The 20,828-nt window shown below is 39.5% G+C and overlaps 2 protein-coding genes across 3 annotated transcripts in view; one reads left to right on the top strand and one right to left on the bottom strand.

Annotated features, from left to right (window-relative positions):
* Window positions 1-3,687: 3,687 nt before the first annotated feature.
* On the bottom strand, window positions 3,688-19,692 carry mettl14 (methyltransferase 14, N6-adenosine-methyltransferase subun). Of its 2 annotated transcripts, none has more exons than XM_047365699.1 (11): window positions 19,561-19,692; window positions 16,831-16,919; window positions 13,383-13,470; window positions 12,444-12,521; window positions 9,093-9,180; window positions 8,911-9,001; window positions 8,647-8,788; window positions 7,799-7,891; window positions 6,749-6,865; window positions 4,287-4,497; window positions 3,688-4,158 (listed from the first exon to the last, which is right to left on the bottom strand). In XM_047365699.1, exons 1-11 carry the CDS (start codon window positions 19,591-19,593, stop codon window positions 3,854-3,856), a joined length of 1,335 nt encoding a protein of 444 aa, XP_047221655.1. In that variant the 5' UTR covers window positions 19,594-19,692; the 3' UTR covers window positions 3,688-3,853. The 2 variants fall into 2 exon arrangements, with proteins under 2 accessions (XP_047221655.1, XP_047221654.1); XM_047365698.1 differs by lacking the exon at window positions 19,561-19,692 and adding an exon at window positions 17,257-17,695.
* The window catches only part of prss12 (serine protease 12), a 46,191-nt gene continuing 44,952 nt past the window's right edge, over window positions 19,590-20,828 (top strand). Inside the window, exon 1 of the mRNA XM_047365697.1 lies at window positions 19,590-20,075. Within this exon, the coding sequence (XP_047221653.1) occupies window positions 19,748-20,075 (328 nt within the window). The 5' untranslated portion in view covers window positions 19,590-19,747. The remainder of the gene's footprint in view (window positions 20,076-20,828) is intronic.

The raw sequence follows: 20,828 nt of genomic DNA, 5'->3' as shown, positions 1-20,828 counted from the left end.
CAAGAAAGGTCTTCAGGAGCTCCCCTGAACTCTAAAAGACCTCAGTCTTCTTAGCAGGTAGAGAAAGAACAAAATGCCATCAATTAACTGCTGTAAAATTTCCATTGTCATGTTTTCCCCGAGGTTAATAGGTGTAAACTAATGTTTCTTGAAAGCTGTATGATTGTTGGAATTTGTTTGTTATATAATTAAACCGTGAACTCTTTTTTTAGACTGTAATTGTAATTGACGGCAAACAATTCAAACATGACAGTCATTCAGCTTTCTTTTCACGTCCGCCCTCCTCTACTGGAAAAATGTAAGGCTTGAATGACAGTTGGCATACATCCAGCTTGTGCGTCAGTCATAGCTGCTCCCTTGTTCTTAGCTTAATTGTTACAATGAAGTTGTCTAACAAAACCTTTCACCTTTTATATATTTTATCTTGATACTATGACAGTATCGTCACTGTTAATGTTGGGTTTATTTATACTGAACTGTCCCCTCTTCCTGGGGAACAAAAAGATGGAATTTATAGCTTAACAAGGCTGTGTTCTGCACTTTACTGGTTAAATTTATTACCAGTTTTTTAGAATGCAATTATTATATATTTTCTGTCTTTATTTGGTAGTGAAGATTTGTTTATTGTATAATTATTTGTTTTATTTAACAGACTTGCACAATATGAGCTATCTATTAAGTGGGCAGAAAAAAGTATTGAGCACATCAGTGTTTGTCTTCTGGCTATTGACATGAAATCTACACCAAATGTCAGCAACAACCCAAAGAATTCACACAAACAAAGAAATCAAAGCAAATTACTCTATAAATTAAGCTGTGTAATAAAGTGGGATGACATGGGGAAAAAGTATTGAGCACACACAGAAAAGGAGGTTCAAAAAGCCATAGAAAGCTAAGTAAATAGGAAGCAATCTTACGTGGAGACACAAGTCGTTCAGTTCAGGAGCCTTTTATATGTGTTAAGTGGTTAAACAACAAACACACATGCCTCAGGAACTTGTCTGGACTGGACTGAAAATTACCGAAAAAACAGCTTTCAAACTAAAATCTTAAAAAGACTTTCAGAAAGCCCCAACAAATACAAATACATTTAAGCAACTTTAAAAATTAAAACGGAAATTGTTCTTTGGAACCAAAGTATAAAGTCAGAGTTGACTCAGGAAAATTGCACATTACTGTATGAAACTCTAAATTAAAAAGTTGAAACTGGGTAAAAAGAGCAATAAAATAATTAGGTATGGGTTCTGTTGAAAAATATTCATGCTATGCTTATAGGATTGGTATGACTATGCTTAAGTATGTTTAATAATGTGTGAAATAAAATGTATTGTGTAACTTAGAGGCCTCCAAACAGGCTTATATTAGTGTGTGTTGGACTTAGATATCATCTGCCCACTAACTGAAGATATTTTTATATGTAAGACTTACTTTTGCCCAGTGACAACAATATATTTTTATATGCAAGACTTCTGCCCAGTGACAACAGATATTTTTATATTTCTACATATGTAAATAAAGGTCAAAAGTACAAAAACGGGAAGTGTCGAAAAGTCAACTGAATGGGTGTCAGACAGCTCCAGATATGAAATCAGACAGTCGATTAAAATGTATGTTTTTTCATGTACAAGTATACGCCTGGCTTTTGAATAAAGACTGCTGTTCTTGGGGAAGTAATCAGAAGTTTCGGAAGTTTCAGAAGGATTTGGACGATCTTCTCCCTGTACAGGCATCTAAAGACTGCAGTCTCCGTGTTTCTTTTATTACTTTGTTTTTTATTAATAACAGTATAGGAGGTCTTAGCTTTACCAAACAAACGAGCATGCAGGAGTTTAGGAATAACTCCAACAGTTCCTGTATGTTTCACTTCATGTCATGTCCCAGGTTAGTTACTATAAACATCACAAAGGAACCTCCCTGCAGTGGAATGCAGATTTCCTGAATGCGTCTGTGATCCCTTCTCTGCTTTGACATGCCTTCATAGTGTAAAGTGCTCATTGACACATTAAAGCAGCCATTGTTAGAGCAAGACAAGCTTTGGTTCATTATACTAAAAGACATGCTGGACAACATCAGAAACAAACATGAGGTGACGTTTCTGTTTCTGTCCCAGTAATGTTTAATTTAGACCCATTCTGGGTCCTAAAAAATGGGTTGGTAAATATAAACAAGGAGCATGTGAGTAGAGGAGGAAGCTTCTGGTTTTCTTTTGTTTGGTTCCTGTTACCTGTCAGTTTTTTTTAGTTTTTCTGCCCTCACAGCGAAGTGATGTGAATGCTGGTAACTAAGGACTCTTTAGTACAAAAAGCAAAAACTCTTAACAGGCTTAACAACGGGTCGGGTTTATATAATCAATGTGAACTTATCTCTGTGCCTATACTGAACCACAGCAGTGTTTTGAATCAAACGCAAATCACGTTTTTATACCATAAGAACAATTTCAGCACATATATATATCAAGGCTTGTCATCATGCAAACATTCACTAAGTATTTGAGTTTTAACTCAGTTTAGCTTAGGACTCAATAGAATAGAATAGAATGAGTAAACAGTAGTTAAATAATAGGACAGTTTATGTGTGTCAGGTACAACATGTAGTTACATTTATATAAACACTTAAGTTTAATGATAAAATGGCAAGTCAACAATGCATAATTAATTCAGGGAGTGAACAACTGGCAGTTTTAAAAGAACAGATTGTAATTCCTTAAACGGCCCCTCCCTAAGTCTAGCATTTCTGGAAAATGCACAACAGCATGCAGACAATGCATGAACAGAAGCCAACAACCAATCGCCTTTGAGGATTACTACAGCCGATGCATACGCAGGGCACCATCATGTTTGTGAAATATGTTGGCAGTAAAAGCTGCAATGTGGGCAAACACAACTGTCAAGCAATTAAAGTGTCAACATAAAGCGAGTATTGTAGAGCAAACACAGCTTCACCCTGATTATTTCAAAAATCTGCAGTAGTTTCAGTGCAAACATTTGCTTCTTGTGGATGACCAACTCAGAAAGTAAAAAAAAACAAAAAACTTGACACTTACTGCTCAAAATAATACAGGACTTAAGGAGACTCAATGGCCACTTTTTAAAATAGACCTTGCTAGTACAAAGTTCTGTCCCTTTTTACATTCAGAGCTGCCTTGATTCATATATTCAACAAATTCGGAAATATTCTTGAGAAATTTTGATCCTTATATAGATATATCATGCAGCAGCTGCACATTTGATTACTGTGATACTGTATGCTTCAGTGTTCAATGTGTTGTGCATTAAGGTATATGTCACATACGTTGGTTGTAAGAAGGGCTTTTAAGCTACTGTGGACTTTTCATCATCTTGAACCAGTTTGCATATTCTCCTATGACCTTTGACACCAACATGGCATATCTGTTCACTAGATATCATATTTTTCAGAGCACTCTGTATACCCCAGAGGTGGCTGTGCATGAAACCTCCTGCAGATCAGCTGTTTATAATCAGACCAGTCCACCTGGCACCACCATGCCACATTCAGTCACCTGAATACAATTTCTTCCCTTTTCTAATGCTCGGTTTCAACTTCAGCAAATCACATGTGGATGCATAAATGCACTGAAGTGCTGCCACGTGACTGGGTGAGTTAATATTTGAGTTTACCAGTGTATAATTGCTTACTTCACACGGGAAGAGAAAAATACACAAAGCATATTGTGAAAAGAAAGTTTATTTTTGACAGTAATTAAATCTACAGCATCTCTATAAACAAATATTCTAACTGAACAGTTTTAAAAAGATTCATACCAGTAAAACTTTCTAGTTTCTTTTTGAACACAATTGTGTAAAAAAAAGATTATCAACAGTTATTTGTCAATTTAGCGAGGTGGAAACCCCCGATGAGGCCCTCCCCTTCCCCTAAATCCTCCTCGGTCTCCGCGGAAATTTGGCCGATTCCTTTCTCTCCCTCTGTCTCCACCTCTCCCAGCATTTTGCCCACCACGTCCTCCTCTGGGTACTCCACCTCCTCGCTCTGACTTGAGTTTCACAGGTGATTTGGGCCGCAGCCTTTCAATTTCTTCTGTGCAGCCGGATAAATGGGAGTCGAGCATAGGGAAGTGTGCGGCGTAGGTCTCTGGGTTAAAGTTGGTGTTTGTTAATGTGGGACCAACAGTCAACCAGCCTGAAAGCCAAAAAAGATAGAAAAAAAGCAGTTGTTTCAAATCCAAGATCAGTTTGAGCAAAAACAACTTCATTTAATCAGCCAAAATATGTTAACATTTTTTAAAAACAAGTGTCTGACTTTCCTACCTGGTCTGATGGTTGAGTCTCTTCCAAACAGGTGCAGCCTCCTGCGACCCAAACAGAAATGTTCAATGATGTGGAAGATCTCCACCGGTTTCTCTACATTTCCCATTTCAGGCTCCTCGGTTATAATCAAGTCGATGTCCACGTTAGCATGAATGAAGTCACCGTCAGTACTCCTACGCACAGTTCCCTTGATTCCCATCAAGCAGTGCTCCTGAAATAATTACATTTCCTTAATTAGTACATTTTATATTACAGTAACTCATAATATAAAGCACTAAAACATTATTTGTTGTCTTACAGTGGACCCTGCCTCCTGAAAATCATTGTCAGACAATAAGGCATCAATAGGTGAAATTATTGTTTTATTAAAATAATTTTTTATCAATTCAAACCAAACAAAACAACAATTTTACATTTTCCTGTTTGAGCAATAGAAACTAATAAGCAAGTACATTTGTGACATGTTCAAGTTATTTATCTGATGACATCTGATGCATAAATTGTTCAGAGTCACATGGTTTGGCAAATCAACAGTAAGAATGTGATGTGTTGTAATCCCTTTATCTGATTTCCCTAAAAACTACATGATAGGTATGATAGCTCTGACACAGGAAGACAGCAAAAACACACCAAGCACCATCAAAACGTGATTGGAAACACGTCTGTTTTTCTTTCTGTGTAAAAACATCATATGTTACCAGGAGAAATCATAGCATTATGTAAACTAAAATATGAACATTCACATAAAAACCTAAACCCTTGACCTCTGATCTGCAGGCATAACACAGAGCTGAAACTAGCAGGGTTGCACTTGATAAAGGGATCACTGCAAAGCGATACTAAGCTGTTGGTCCTGATCGCCTTCATTCTAGCATTGTGTCTGTTCTGATGGGAGCAAGCTCTTTCAAAACGGGAATGTCTGGATTCGTTTGACATTTTCATTTCAAAACCCAGGGCTATTTTAGATCAAAATGTTTTTGTCAGTAGATTTTTGGGCCATTTCCGACATCTCGGGGCAGCCATTTAAGATAAATGTTGAAAAACAAGTTGTAAAACAAGAAATGGAGATGGAGCAGAGAATGACTGTTTTGAGGAGAACAACTGATGATTAGTTTTATGAAGACTCTTTAGGAAGAGAGGTTTGTGTATCCTATAAAAACACAAAACTCGGTTGCGTTGCTCCAGCACAGAATAAAATTAAAAAGGGGCATCTAATTTGGGAAATAGTATAAAACAGAAAGGTTCACATAGTGTTTTACAAAGTTAAACTAGATTAATCTTATCTCAAGTGGTGGTGCTGGGCAGGTGGGGACATGCAGTGGTGGTCATTCATTCGACTGCACCAATACTAGTTTGTGTGTTTATACGGCCAATGTAAAAGCTAATTTCCCCTTATAGGGACAATAAATGTATCCAAAACTGAATTAACACAACTATTTAAAAGCACTTTGGTTCTCTGTTTTAGTCTTAGAAATGAATATTTTATTATATATTTTAGGTAAAGTTCAGAGAGGCAAATTTCCTTGTATGCTCCTTTTGTTTCACTTCAAGTCTGAACACAATCAAGGAACTTTTGTGCTTTTCTACACAATGAGAAAATAATCCAGTTGTCTCATTCAACAGGTTCAACAAACATGAAATGCATACTGTACATTTTTTTGGTTTTAAAGGCAGGACATAACTGTAGGAAACAATCCATTGGAGTGCTTGACAGGACTTGATTTGTGTATAATTAACTAAACAGTACGTAACATGGTAACTAAGACTATTTTTATGGGTTTTTGTAGATCGTTTTCTATAACACAAATTGTCAAAGTTACAAACTTGAAAACTTTCATTTATTTATGTAGAAGGAGGTCAAAGAATATTTTCTGGCTGCAGTGCACACATATAATGCGCCCCACATTGAGACTGAAGATGAACAGGGACAGTACTGAAGTTTAGCCGTGTTTATTTTTAAAGGCTCTTGTTGTGAGTAGTGTAAAAAAAACAAAAACACTTGTGTTTCAGTACTGCTGTGTAGATGCTACCGACAAGGCAGGGGAGTATATGGATGCAGATGGCGGCCTCTTTGAAATAATGACACATGCTGGACCAAGCAAAGAGCCTTGTGTAGCTACAACAGCTGCTCTGTTGGGTATAGGCGCACCCATAGATGGATATGCACCAATCATTCTGCCAATTTTGCCTGATTGGTGATCGGCAGGTCAAACACTAAAATATCGGATTCCTTTCCCTGTTCATTAGATGCATCGAAATCAAAAATTGCCACCATTTATTTGGTTTAAATGGTTTAAATGCTCAGGCAGTAACAAGTCAATAACGGTCAACCAAATTTTAATATATACATTAATAGTGTGGTAATAAGGGGTTTGAAAAAAAAAACTATAATATTACAAAATAGTTACATAACATACGCAACATATCAGTTTGTTTGGTTTGCATGTGTATGTACATTGTACCTTAGTTCTCTGAAAAACTGCTTTTGGGTCCAGGGCCTTGGTTTTCCCTGGGTTATTCTTGTTGGTTTTGATCCAGCAAATATCCTCACACCTCCTGAAACCCCACTTTCTCAGGCACTGAAATCAGAATAAGGAGAGCAGGTTTGAAACAGAGAGTTTGGTTGTTTAATACTAACACCTGAAGTATTTCTGTAAACGTCTGAGAATAAATCTTCCGAAGGTATTATTAAATCTAGAACAAAGAACTAGTATTCGTTCAGCAGTACTTAACTTCAGTAAATAAACACCAGGGTGTTGCTTTCATGCCAGTTTGACTGGTTACTGTATCATCAAAACGGCTAAGAAGCTAGAGCAGTAACACAATGACACCTATTATCGTCTTAACTTTTAACTCTTTTTTCAATACTTGTTACTCACTAACAAATTCTTAGAAAAGCATGCTCAGGTTTCTAGCATCAACTCTAAATTTCGCTAATTTGAAAATAAAATATAAAACAAGGAACAAAACAGTAGTTTGAAAATCCATCAACAGAGCTGAACATTTAAAATCGCCAGCCCCTTGGATTTAAAATGCATAACAATTGAAAAACTGTCTGCAGTCAGTATCAAAAAATAACAAAAACCTGTTACATTAACATACCAGCTAAAGACAAGGTAAAGACTACAATTAAAGATATGATCAACCCACAGGGTGCGGCTGTGACTCAGTGGCACAGAAATTCAAAACACTAACATCACAACAGCAGACAACACGGTCTATAAAAAGAAAGATATTTGGGAGTTGTTTTGCTTAACGAGAAAAAGGATGCCTGTGGTGAGGAACAAATACCGAAGACAGTGCAGGTATGAAGGAAACGCACGAAAGACTGGCAAAAAGCATCGCAGCCAACGTCAAACAATTAACACAAACAACTGGTTTTAGTAAATAAATAGAGAAAGAAATTTTATGAATACTTTTCCATGCAAACCAGGAACAAGAAAAGAGATAGCGTTGAAGTATGAAGAGTTAGCTAGGTTGGTGTCCGAGTGAATCATGTAAGGCCGTGTTACCATTCTGCCCAGGTCCAGACCTTCTCCAGAGCCACACCAGAGAAAGACGAAGGAGCGTAAAGCCGATATCTCCTCAATCTCCAGTCTCATGATCTATAACAGCAAATTTTGAAAAATAAAATACAATAAAATTGACACGCTGCTCCTGCAAAAGCTCCAGAGAGTAAATATATAATTTTAAAAAAGCATTGAGTCTTGTTGTTGTAAAATGCCCAGAAGAACTTTTCACTGATAATCAACTGGATCATTGCAAACCATTGTAATTCTTTGTTCCTGTTACAGATCTTAATCGCTACAAACTAACCAGTTTCTTTCACTTTGTTTAGCTTCATGTGTCTCATAGTGGCCACATTTTCACATATGTATTTATGATAACCTCACAGCGAGGTGGTTTCATGGTGCTGTTTGTGTCCACTTCAGGGTTACCGAGCGAACCCGAGTTCAGTGTCCTGAATGGCTGCCATTCGGCTAAAACGCAGTTAGCATTGCAGGTACAAAGTATTTATTAGCCCTTCAAACAAACTCCATTTGTTCCTTTGGTGTTTGAACACATAAAACGGAGAAAAATGTGTTATTAGCTTGTAATGTTATTTGTAACATCGCAGAAGTTAACGACTCCCACTGGTTTTTCAACTTGCAACAAAAACCCTCTCAAATCAGGTGTCACTTAATTATAAGATCCAAGCTGCACTTAACAAGACAAACAAATTGCAACATTACGGCAATACATTCCAGAGTTTATGTTTTATTGACATGCCCCTCCAAGCTAATCTAAAGTATATTCACTAATTATCGAATTAGTTGCAGCTACTAAATGAAAAGCAGCACTGGAAAAAGCATACACTTACATCATCCCAGGTCCAGAAGCGTTCTGTGTGACTGATGCCCGACTCTCTGTAATATTCCTCCAAGGGAGGCTCAATTAGAATCACATCAAACTGGCTTTTTAATTCCCGCAGGTCAAAGTGCTCCACATCCGCCTGGAGATACCTTAACACAAACATAAGCGCAACTCTTCTCTGAGCTTTTGTAGCAAACTAGAAACCAGACGTCTGAAATCTAGAATAAATTAATTAGGTCAGTACCACAACGTATGTCGTGATTTAACTTACATAGGAGGAATGTTGGTGCTGGCGATGAGTTCATCTTTGAGTCTAATTAACTCTCGCAGTTTCGGGTATTCTTCAAATCGGTCAGCCAAGCCTTAAACGCAGAGGACACAGTTGACACCAGAACAAAAGCAAGAACAAGATTGTTCAAATAAAAACAAAAAACAAGGCAATCACATACTCACCCACGTCCCTGATGAAGTTTTGGGGCCTGTGCCCAGTATCCACAAAGTGCTGGCAGTAGTCATTGTGGGGGTTCAAACTTTGGGTACCCTGAGAATTATAGCAAAATAAAAAGTCAGTGAGAAGGGAAGAAAATTAGGAAAATACAACTTGCAAAATAAGGAAGGTAGAGAGGAATCACTGTGTGTTTCTAATCCATTTATAATGTCACTTTAATGCAAATGACACTTGACTCCAAGTCATGTCTTGAAATAAGTACATACTTGACAATGAAAGACAACATCTACTTAAGGAATTTATACCTGCAGAAATAATTAATTGACATGCACTGTAAAAGGCTGGGATACCTAAATACAGTAGCAAGCAAAAATAGCCATTCCTCTTGAACTTAATCACATTTTATCCCATTAAACCCATTAACCTGAAAGTATTTAATATTGAATTTTATTTCATAAATCAACACAAATTAGCACAGAATTGTGAAGTTGAAGGAAATAACAGCATGGTTTCTTGGAGTGATAATACATGGGGCATGGAGTCATACACAAGTCTTGTGGCAGATTCTCTGTTTGATTTAGGTCTGAACTTTGACTGGACCATCTTAACATCCCCATACTTTTCCATTAAGGCCAGGGCCAGAGCTCCTAACTTAGCCTACGGATCCCTGCCAAGGAGTCTTAGCTTAAAAGTAATTCAGCTAGCTGCTGAGAGTGACTCTGAGCAAGGTGCTAGAAGTGATGCTGTCTTCTAAGAACTGTGATTGGTTGTTGCAAAAGAAATAAAACAAAAATGCTCCTTGTAATCAATGGAGAGAAATTAACAGATCATTGAATTTAGACTGGATTAAGAAATGTGTAAATCACAAGGATGAAACTTAGCTAAATTAAATTAATTGTCACATAGCATCAAAATGTTTGAACATTTTTAACATGCTCATCATTATTTTGATTTGCTTACAGTTATATTTACTCGCAATGCTGGTTGTTTTTCTACTTCCTCTATTTGACATATACGTGAACACTCCCGTCACCATTTTACTGCAATCGCCCTCTTGTGTAAAGACGTTTGATTTGGTAAAATAACCAAACCAAAAAGGAGAGGAAAAAAACAATTTGGAGAAGCAGAGCCTGCTGTTGGCACAGCCGGTGGAGGAGAATAGAGGAGTGTTGAAAGGTAGATAATGTTTAAATCATTCTGTACTATATTGTTTGTAAATGTATTTATGGTTATTCATTGTTTCTATTATTTATTTATCCTTCCTAATGTTTCCTTAATAATAATTGTATAATTGTTATAGAGGTTTATGTGCTCATTTACTTGGCTGTTCAGTGGGTGGATCCGTGCATTATCCAGCCGGTAGCGTCATATTAATTATATTAATTAACTGTTGTTCATTGTACGGAGAATATCTCTCCTTTCTCTCTGTCTTTCCACCTTCTTCTCTGCTTAAGACACTCTTAGACTTACTAAAGGTCTTCCTCACTACTCTTAACATTTGTTCAGTTTAGGTACTCTCTTAAGGCCTAAGATACTTTGTGAATAACTTTTATCTTACCAAGGGTACATTCTAAGAGAAACCTTAGAATTTCAGAAATGCTAAGATTTTTCTTAGGATGATGTCACTAGGAGCTACTTTTAGTCATGGGACTCTGTGAAAACAGGCCCGGGGTTATGGCGTTCATAACCAAATCCTGTCTGGTCAGAAGCTCCTTCCCACCTGTGCAAGGTGAATGGCTGTACCTTCAGCTGTTTGAAGCTTGGTATATTGTTTACAACCCAAACCTGCTTGAAACCTCAGCAAAACTTTGTTCCCTGAACTGTCTGATATGTTCCTTGGTCTTAATGACGGTGTTCAGCAATGTACTCCAACAACCCTCTGAGGCCTTCACAGAGCATCTGTATTTATTCTAACAGGTAAATTACACACTGGTGGACTCTATTAACTAATCAGATCCGTTGTGAAGGCAATTGGTTGTAATGGATTTTTTTTAGAGGTATTAGAATAAAGGGAGTTGCAAACAGCACTACAAATGTGTCGCATACTTTTCAGATTTTTTGGTTTCCTGCTGCGTTACATTTATCCACAACTTTAGAACCCTACTAATTATTATTTTTAAGACCCATGTCAGCAGCAGTAGATGAAGCCAAAGCAACCAATCACCTCATGATTGCATATGTTTTCAAAGAAAAGAAACAGAAAGGGCAGGATTATTTTCCTTTCACAAGATACTCAAAAATAAATCCTCTTTATATTTTAAAATTGTAGTCATAAGTCTAATATTGCTTCATTGGCCTATGTCCATTCAAGACAAAGTAAGGGTTATCGTTAGCGTGCTGCACTCTCCTTTGTGGCCGGGAATATCATTACTATATTCATAAATAAAAATGACAACTCCTATTGTAGTTTTTACCCGTATGGCAAATAAATGCTTGTGTTAACCATATCCTCTGGGTTGATGTATGACTAGGTTCCACATATAAAAGCATCAATTTAAGCCACCACTAAACAATCTAATCTATAATAAAACCTTAGAGTTGTGGCATTTTTCACAATGAATAACAGGACTTTGTCCCAAAGATACATTCCACTGACAGCGAGTCAACCTGCCCGACCAAACTTGTCCTTTGAGCTGTAAAGTCGCAGCTAAAATAAGACTTGTTTATCTCAAGAGCTTTGTAGTCTGAGACACATGAATGACAGTTGATCATGTGAAATGCGTCTGACGTTGGCACAACGTACTTTGTATGTGGAATTTATTTTCTTTGGCTTTTTATGCCAGCTAAATATGTTGCACACAGATCGGTGAAATTTTACTCACAGCTGGTTAAATCCAGGCCTAACGCAGAATACAAAGCAAGGGTCGACACCGGACATGTGATGGATCTGTCAATAGTAGACTTAGAAAGTATTTTATTAAAACTATTATTAAAAGAATTTCCTTTTTCTCAGTTTTTTTCAGAGTATCTTAAATGAAAACAGGCCTTAGTGACCGCGCTCTCCGTTACTTGAAACAGAGGCATAACCGCTGTTAAACTGAGCAAGTTGGAATTTAAAATCACAACTTTCTCAACGATTAAATATGACGCAGGTCATTCCAGTCACTGGCCAGATTTCAACATCATGTGGTTTTGTTGATTTATCATCTTCTTCCTGATACGGTCCTGTAAGTAAAGGTTTTTTTTTGTGGTACTTTCCACTCAAAGGTTTCAATTACACTTACTGCCAAAGTATTCTGATACAGTTAATCCCGGGCACAAGTTCTACCACCTGACTAAAGTAAAGAAATCATCTAAAGTAATACTTCAATAATACTTCTAAAATCCTGAACGAGTTCAAAAGAATGTGTTTGAACCTTCAGGAAAGTACTGGAATCTTTGTACACTTCCTCGTACGGGTTGCTCTCCTCTTCCTGCTGCACTTCCACTTCAACCTAGCGCACACAAAGATATGATTTAAAATACAAATATTCACATTTCGTATCATACAAGCAACACACTGTTAAGAGATTTATACAAAAAAAAAATTAATTGACTTAAAAGCAAATTAAAAAATCTGTAAAATCACAACTATTGTGAAGCATTTTTCTAATAGCAAGACGCAATATGGAAATACAACAAAGAGTTGAAGAAAACTGACCATAAAGCGAAATAAAAACAAATAAGAATTTATACCAAAAAACAAAAAGGGGAAAACCTAAATTCATTTTCTTTTTCTTTTGTTTGGTGGGCAGTTCCAAAAGTAAGGAAGAATTGAGGTTACTTAATGAGTTCAGGTAAGCTGAGCCGATACTAGACAGTGACATAAAAGGAAAACACATGACTGGTTGGCTATTTCACTTAAACATTTCCTGGTACTCTGACTTTAAAATAAAATGGAAAAACACACAGATGTCAGAGCTATGCATATGCAGAGGGCATCCTAACATTAAACAATATCTAAGAAACGAAACAAACTTAAGTGAACTGTTAAATGTAGGCAAAGTGAGTGTTAGTGTCTCACAGATATTACAATCATCAGCAAAGTTCAGGAGATTTATGTTACCTGTGGGTTTGTCTTTGTAAAAGTCAAAGACTTATTTTTGGAAACTGCTTTAAATAAGGCATGCCTATGGCGACAGGTTAATCACTATTAGCTGAGGCTGTGGAGCCACTTAACAAGAAATGCTCTGCTGTGTGTGGCTTATCTTTTAATAAACTTGCAACATATGCTTTGCAAACATTTTCTGAAAACTCTGTTTAAGGTAGAAGTGGATCCATCTTTAAATGGCGTAAATTCATGATAAAACACTCACTTTCTGCTCTTCTAAATCTTCCTCGGTGTCCTCTCCATCTGTCTGCGGCTTCCTTTTGGAAGGAGGGGCTGAGCTGTCGTATGACGCTCTGCAAACAAACAGATTTAATGTCTACACGTGCCATCACATCCTAAACGAAATGCAACCTTCGGCACCGATCACATGGTCGCTGAGAGGGACTTTGTGTCACTTTTATTCGTAATCACCTCTGCTACAAACTAAGATTAACATCCCACACCTCAAGTGATTTTTGAAAAGTAAACAATGCAGGACTAATAATCCCTCCTTGAACCGCCACCTTAATGTGGTGGAGGGGTTTGAGTGCTCGAATGATCCTAGAGGCTATGTTGTCTGGGGCTTAAATACACCTGGTAGGGTCTCCCATGGCAAACAGGCTCTAGGTGACGGGTCAGACAAAGAGCGGTTCGAGAACCCCTCATGACGACGATTAAATCGAGGCATGTGATGTCGCCCGGTACAGCGGAGCCGGGGTCTCACCCTGGAGCCAGGCCTGGGGTCGGAACTCGTCGGAGAGCGCCTGGTGGCCGGGTTGCTCCTCGTGGGACCCGGCCGGGCCAAGCCCAAACGAGAGACACGAGGCCATGCCCCAGTGGGCCCACCACCTGCAGGGGGAACTGTGAGGGACCGGTGCAAAGAGGATTGGGCGGCAGACGAAGGTGGAGACCTCGGCGGCCCGATCCCCGGATGCTTAGGCTGGCTCTAGGGATGTGGAATGTCACCTCGCTGGGGGGGAAGGAGCCTGAGATTGTGTGGGAGGTCGAGAGATATCGACTAGAAATAGTTGGGCTTGCCTCCACGCACAGCGTGGGCTCTGGAACCCATCTCCTTGAGAGAGGTTGGACTCTCTTCTACTCTCGAGTGGCCCACGGGGAGAGGCGGCGGGCTGGTGTGGGTTTGCTTGTTGCCCCCCAGCTCAGCCGTCTCGTGTTGGGGTTTACCCCGGTGGATGAGAGGGTCGCATCCCTGCGCCTTCGGGTTGGGGAGAAGTCTCTGACTGTCACTTTGTTCCAACTACAGGGGGATCACACTCCTCAGCCTCCCTGGTAAGACCTACGCCAGGGTATTGGAGAGGAGAGTCGAACCTCGGCTTCAGGAGGAGCAGTGTGGTTTTCGTCCCAGCCGTGGAACACTGGACCAGCTCTATACCCTCTTCAGGGTACTCGAGGGTTCATGGGAGTTTGCCCAACCGGTCTACATGTGTTTTGTGGACCTGGAGAAGGCATTCGACTGTGTCTCTCGTGATGCCCTGTGCGGGGTGCTCCAGGAGTATGGAATCGGGGGCCCTTTATAAGGGGCCATCCGGTCCCTGTACAAGCGGAGCAGGAGTCTGGTTCGCATTGCCGGCACTAAGTCGGACCTGTTCCCGGTGCATGTTGGACTCTAGCAGGGCTGCCCTTTGTCACCGGTTCTGTTCATAACTTTTATGGACATGATTTCTAGACGCAGACAAGGGCCGGAGGCGGTCCGGTTTGGGGACCAGAGGATTTTGTCTCTTCTGTTTGCAGATGACCTGGTCCTGCTGGCCCCCTATAGCCAAGACCTACAGCATGCACTGGGGCGGTTCGCAGCCGAGTGTGAAGCGGCTGGGATGACGACCAGCTCCTCCAAGTCCGAGGCCATGGTTCTCGACCAGAAAAGGGTGGCTTGTCCTCTTCAGGTTGGAGGGGAGTTCCTGCCTCAAGTGGAGGAGTTTAAGTACCTCTTGTTCACGAGTGAGGGAAGAATGGAGCGGGAGATCCACAGACAGATCGGCGCGGCTGCCGCAGTAATGGGGGCGCTGTGCCGGTCCGTTGTGGTGAAGAGAGAGCTGAGCCGAAAAGCGGTCATGAACTTTGGGTCATGAAAGAACAAGATCCCGGATACAAGCGGCTGAAATGAGCTTCCTCCGTAGGGTGGCCGGGCACTCCCTTAGAGATAGGGTGAGGAGCTCGGCCATCCGGGAGGGGCTCGGAGTAGAGCCGCTGCTCCTCCTCATCGAGAGGAGCCAGTTGAGGCGGCTCTGGCATCTATACCGGATGCCTCCTGGACGCCTTCCTCGGGAGGTGTTTCAGGCACCTCCCACCAGGAGGAGGCCCAGGGGATGGGCCAGAACACGCTGGAGGGACCATGTCTCTCAGCTGGCTTGGGAACGCCTAGGGGTCCCCCCGGAGGAGCTGGAGGAGGTGGCTGTTTACGAGTAAACAGTGCAGGACTATTGCCACTGAGATAAAACTGTTGGCAATAAAAATCAATGAACCAGCAGGCAAACATCCAACTGTGCACTTGCAGATGTAATTAAGTGCAAGTGCACAGTTGTTGGAAGATTAGATATTCAGCATACTTTCTGTTTAGTTTTTAAGTGATGATTCACACCAATCAGCTACCTTTTAGCAACACTGGCAAGCCTCATATTTGCTTCACAGAAATATTACAACCACACTACCAAAGTATTCATGCTCCTATGTCTTTTATTTTATATATTCTGTCACATTACATCAACAAACCTCAGTTTATTTTAAAGGGATTGTATATATGCTTTGCAGACCCACCTTTGACTGCATGTACAGCTGCAAGTCTCTTGGAGAATGTTTCTACCAGCTCTGCAAATGTAGAAACTGAAATTTCCCCCCATTTTTTCAGACTAAGCAGTCAGACTAAACGGAGAGCATCTGTGAGAAGACATTTTAAGTCTTGCCACACATTCTCAATTGGATTTAGGTCTGGACCAAAACATGATCATGGTTTGGTCTCTGAATACTTGTGTTGTAGCTGTGGCAGTATGTATGTTTAGGGTAGCGGTGAACCTCCATCCAAGCTTATAGTCTTTTTGCATGCCTTTAACAGCATTTCTTCCAGGATGAAACCGTATTCCATCATTTTTGACCAGCTCCCCTGTCCCTGCTAAAGAAAAGCATCCCCAGCATGGCATCATCTTTCACTGTTAAAATGACATGTCCAGTGGTAGTTTTCTTCCACACTTTGCCTTTTGCATGTAGGATAATAGGTTTCATTTTGGTGTCATCTGAACAGAGGACATCTTTGCAGTGTCCCTTACATGGTTTCTGACAAACCGCAAACAAGACATCTTGTGGCTTTCCTTTAACAATGGCTGTCTTGAGTGCTTAACTAATAGTTGTCCTGTTGACAAATTCTCTGACATGCGCTGTGGATCTCCCCAGCACCTCCAGAATTACCACAAGCCTTAGTTTAATAGCCTAACGGTGCTTTAAAGCCAACAACTACAGTTGCAACATGACAAAATGTAGAAAAAAAAGATCTTGTCAATTAAAATTAAAATGTCTCTAAATGTATCAAATTTTAAAATCCTACATTGTAAGAAAATATATGCATTAAAAACTAGATTTTACATTAATCGTCCCATTTTACTTTCCAACGTTTGTTTGTAGCAGCACATCGCCACATTGTCTTTATAGAGGTGCTTCGTTACCTGCATGTTTCTCTTGTCTCTTCTATCTCTTTGAGCTCATCTTTACTGTGCAGAACAGCTCCAATACTGTCTGCGCTCTCAGCTCCCAACTGTGGGTTGAAAAGAGTAACTCAGAATATTACAACAAAAAAAAAGGAATATATGACTAAAGTATCTTGAGTTATGTATCGCGTCAGTCCATAGTTTGTGTTTCCATATAGTTTTGTGCTGTTTTCACTGTGAGATACAAGGGCTCGAAAATCAACACATTGCATTAATTTACACTGACAGTGTGGCTATTACTCCATTTCTGTAGACGTGGGAGAGTCATTTGAGCACCCGTTGATGCATTTAGGTTTTATCCATGATAATGCGTTTATTCGTCCGGTATAAAATTGTATAATTGTGCAGCTATTACGCTAGCTAGCTGATTGATTGTGTACTTACCTGCTGAGCTAACAGCTGCCGCCTCAGCTTTTGTCTCTCGCGTATCTCTTGAAGCCTGCTGTTCATTTCTTCACTCTTAATAGTTTCTTAATTATTAAATTCAGGGAACTCTGTATTTAAATCTCGTCACACATCTAACGGTAGCAAGCTGCAGTCAATACAAGCTAAGGAAAGATAGCCGCTAAAATTCACAATGGGTACGCTTGTTATTCACACCGGAAAACCCGACTTTGTTCATGTTGAATTCCCCTTAATCACGGCTTTTGAAATAGGGACTCTAGTCTCTAAGACAACCCAAACTCTGTGTTCATGTAAGTAATTCAAGAATATGAAATACAAATTGTTCGAGTCTATATGGGAAATAAAAGTCCTAATTTGTTACTCAGCTTACATGGATGAATACCGGTGTACGCCGATTATGTTATTTGCCAGTTTGTAAACAAAAGGTCGCCCAGTGATGACGACATCAACTTTGACGCTTATGTTTGGCATTCACATATTCCCCTTCCAATCAGACTACTCGAAAGGCTTCGTTGTTTAATCCATAGTATAAGTGAACAATTCAAAACATTAAGTGGACTAAGTAGTGAATAAGTGAGCACTTCAAAATATAAAGTGCACTAGGTAGTGAACAAGGGAGCATCCTAAAACATAGCAGTTAGCGGTGCACATAACCAGACGCGCTATCGGACACTAGAAATTATCGACATCAATTGGTCTAGTGTTGTCCCACATATAACAAAAAGCAAGAGCTCAATTTAAAATATTATTTATGTGTTGCACCGTGCCAAATTACACACTAACGGAATGTTACAATAAAAGTTTGCATCTTCTACTTAACGTTGTTGTTAAAGTTGGTGTGGAACTTCAGGAATCATTTGAGGAATGTTCCCTAATAATTTAAAGTCACTTTGATACAAAACTTGATAAATAAAGGAAATAAATGAATGCATAATTTGTCTATGCTGACATACACCTTGAGAAAACCTTTAAGGATCTTTTTTTAAATGTCCCCTGCAAACTAACCACAATTTTTACAACGTTACCCTAAGAAAACTTTATGTTAAGGTTACATTTTTAAAGTTGAAGATAACTTTTAGGTTCCAGCAGTGTTCTCTGAAGGTAAGGTTTTGTAAGGTTCTTGAAAGATTACACTTAAGATTTATGTTCAAGAACTTTTATGGAACATCCCAAGCAGGATCTCAAAGGGTTTTACAGTGAAAATAATCTTCAGGAAACCTTTAGGGAATGTTCTCTGAAGGTTCTCATAAGGTAACGTTGTAGTTAACCCACAGAAACCTTTAGGGAAAGCTCCTTGTGATATTTTAAAGGTTATACTGTGAAGGTTGCATATAATATTCAGGGAACCTTCCTGTAATGTTCCCTTAAGATTTTCTAAAGGTTACATTGAGAAAGTGCTAAATTATCTCCAGAGGACCTTTAGGGAACATTTCCTAAAATTTTCTAAAGGCTACACTGTGAAAGCTGTGGATAAAAGGTGGGGGACCCTTAAGAAATGTTACCTAAAGGTTTTTTTAAGGGTTAAATTGTAAAACTTGTAGATAATCTTTTTAGAACCTGTGGGGTTTTGATTGTAAGTTAATTAAAGGGTTACTTTCTGAAAGTTGTAGGCTTTCGGACATCTTTAGGGAACGTTAATAGTTCCCAGATATTTTCACTGTCAGATGGTAACCTTGGAACGTTCCCTGAACAGTAAGGTTCAACATGCAAGACTATTAAGTCATAATAGGCAATATAGTCTTCTCCAGTGCATAAACAATAATGGCCCAGCAGCTTAGACTTGACCACACTATAATAACAGATTAAAAACTAGGTAATATTTATCTCTTATTCCTTAGGTTATTCAATGAACTTTTCCAGGGCTAAGTAATTGAAGTGCAAGCAGATAAGTCCTGAATTCATTTTTGTTATGAACGTGCAATTAACATCACATTAAAACATCTCTGTAGACATCTATCTTTTTTACACAGCTGCATGAGTGAAGTTGTAGATTAATCATAAACTAAAATATAATTGAAGTGCAATCTAGCTGCATAAAAGTCCAGACCTTTCTGTCCACTGCAGATCGTCAGGATCCAATGAAATCATACTGTCTACTTATGGAAGAGCAAAGATACAATCCCCCGAAAAAAATATAAGGAAATCATTTGATTTTGACGTATAATAAAATCGGTATTTAATAATCCTTGCCTATGTTGTCGATTTTTCTACGTTTAAATGCTCATTTAGGTGTGGTGCATAATAAACATAAATAAATATAATCGATCAGTCACTGATGTTCACCTTCATTTTTTTCTCTGAGTGTTTCCTCCCCATCAGCCCACGGTAACGGATCAATCTCTGTCGTTTTTCTCTCTCGGCTTCCACTCTCTTCCCACTGCAAAGAGCTGAAGTGGATGAGTGGGAACCCGTCAGCTGATGAGTGAATTAGATCTCCACCGTTATCATCTGCTCTGCTCACAGACCCAACATGAGAGCGGCATTTCTTGCCTCAGTGGTCGTGTTGGTGACTGGGAGCGGCTGTTATTCCAGGAGCCTCCCTTCACCCATCCTGCCGTTCATCGACTGCGCACGGAGCAGGGGGAAGGACGGTTCTTACCGGGGAGCCATTGACGTGACCGAGTCCGGTAGCCGGTGCATGAACTGGACCGAGGTGGCTGGATTCAAGGAGCGCTATCCGAGCAGAGGCATAGGAGAGCACAACCACTGCCGCAACCCGGACGGCAGGATCCGACCCTGGTGCTTCTTTAGGAACCACAAAGGCAGAGTAGACTGGGGGTACTGTGACTGTAAACAAGGTAGACATGCAGCGGATCGAATGCTTTTTTTATGACATGGCCAGCAGTTATAGATATGCAAAATCCAAAATGAACAGATTGATTAGTGATTATATAAAAATTAATGCACCTTTAAGAAAAAAAAAAAAAATCCATGTATTCTTTCATGTCTTAATAATTTGGGCTGATGGGGAGCAGATAGGAGTCTGCAGATGTTTTCCAGCGGTGTGCAGCGAAGTCTTCCTTTCTTCCTGCACGTGTAGGCCTACTTGCATAGTTTGAATGTTACCATCAGATTTATCTGTTTAAGTGAAAAAATGTGTTTTATTATTGAAATCTAAACCTTGCATCTTTGAATTGTTATAAAATAGTTTAACAAATATTTAAGCAGTGTATCTAAGTTGCTTTCTGGGTTACAAAATGAGGATAGCGTCTGACAGGGTGTTCTCTCTGCTGCAAGTTCAGATCTGCTGATAGCAGAAAGAGGCACACTACCTGGAGCTTTCCCTACCTGTGCCGCCCAGTTTATAGATGTTTTGTCTGCAGGGACATGCCCACTGACATTTTATATCCTTGATGTTTGATAAAAAGCATGCATGTTGACATGCCAATCTCAACGTGCCTAATAAAGAAAAGGTCTTACCGGCACATCTCAATACATGTGAATATCAAAAAGTTAACTTATGTCGGTAATTCTGTTCAAAAGGTGCAACTCATTAAATAGATTCATTAGACACAGAGCGACATAGATAGAAGAGTTTATTTTTAGTTAAC

This window comes from Girardinichthys multiradiatus, chromosome 5 (genome assembly GCF_021462225.1).
Source record: "Girardinichthys multiradiatus isolate DD_20200921_A chromosome 5, DD_fGirMul_XY1, whole genome shotgun sequence".
Lineage (NCBI taxonomy): Eukaryota > Metazoa > Chordata > Actinopteri > Cyprinodontiformes > Goodeidae > Girardinichthys > Girardinichthys multiradiatus.
This window is presented reverse-complemented; position numbering and strand designations above follow the sequence as displayed.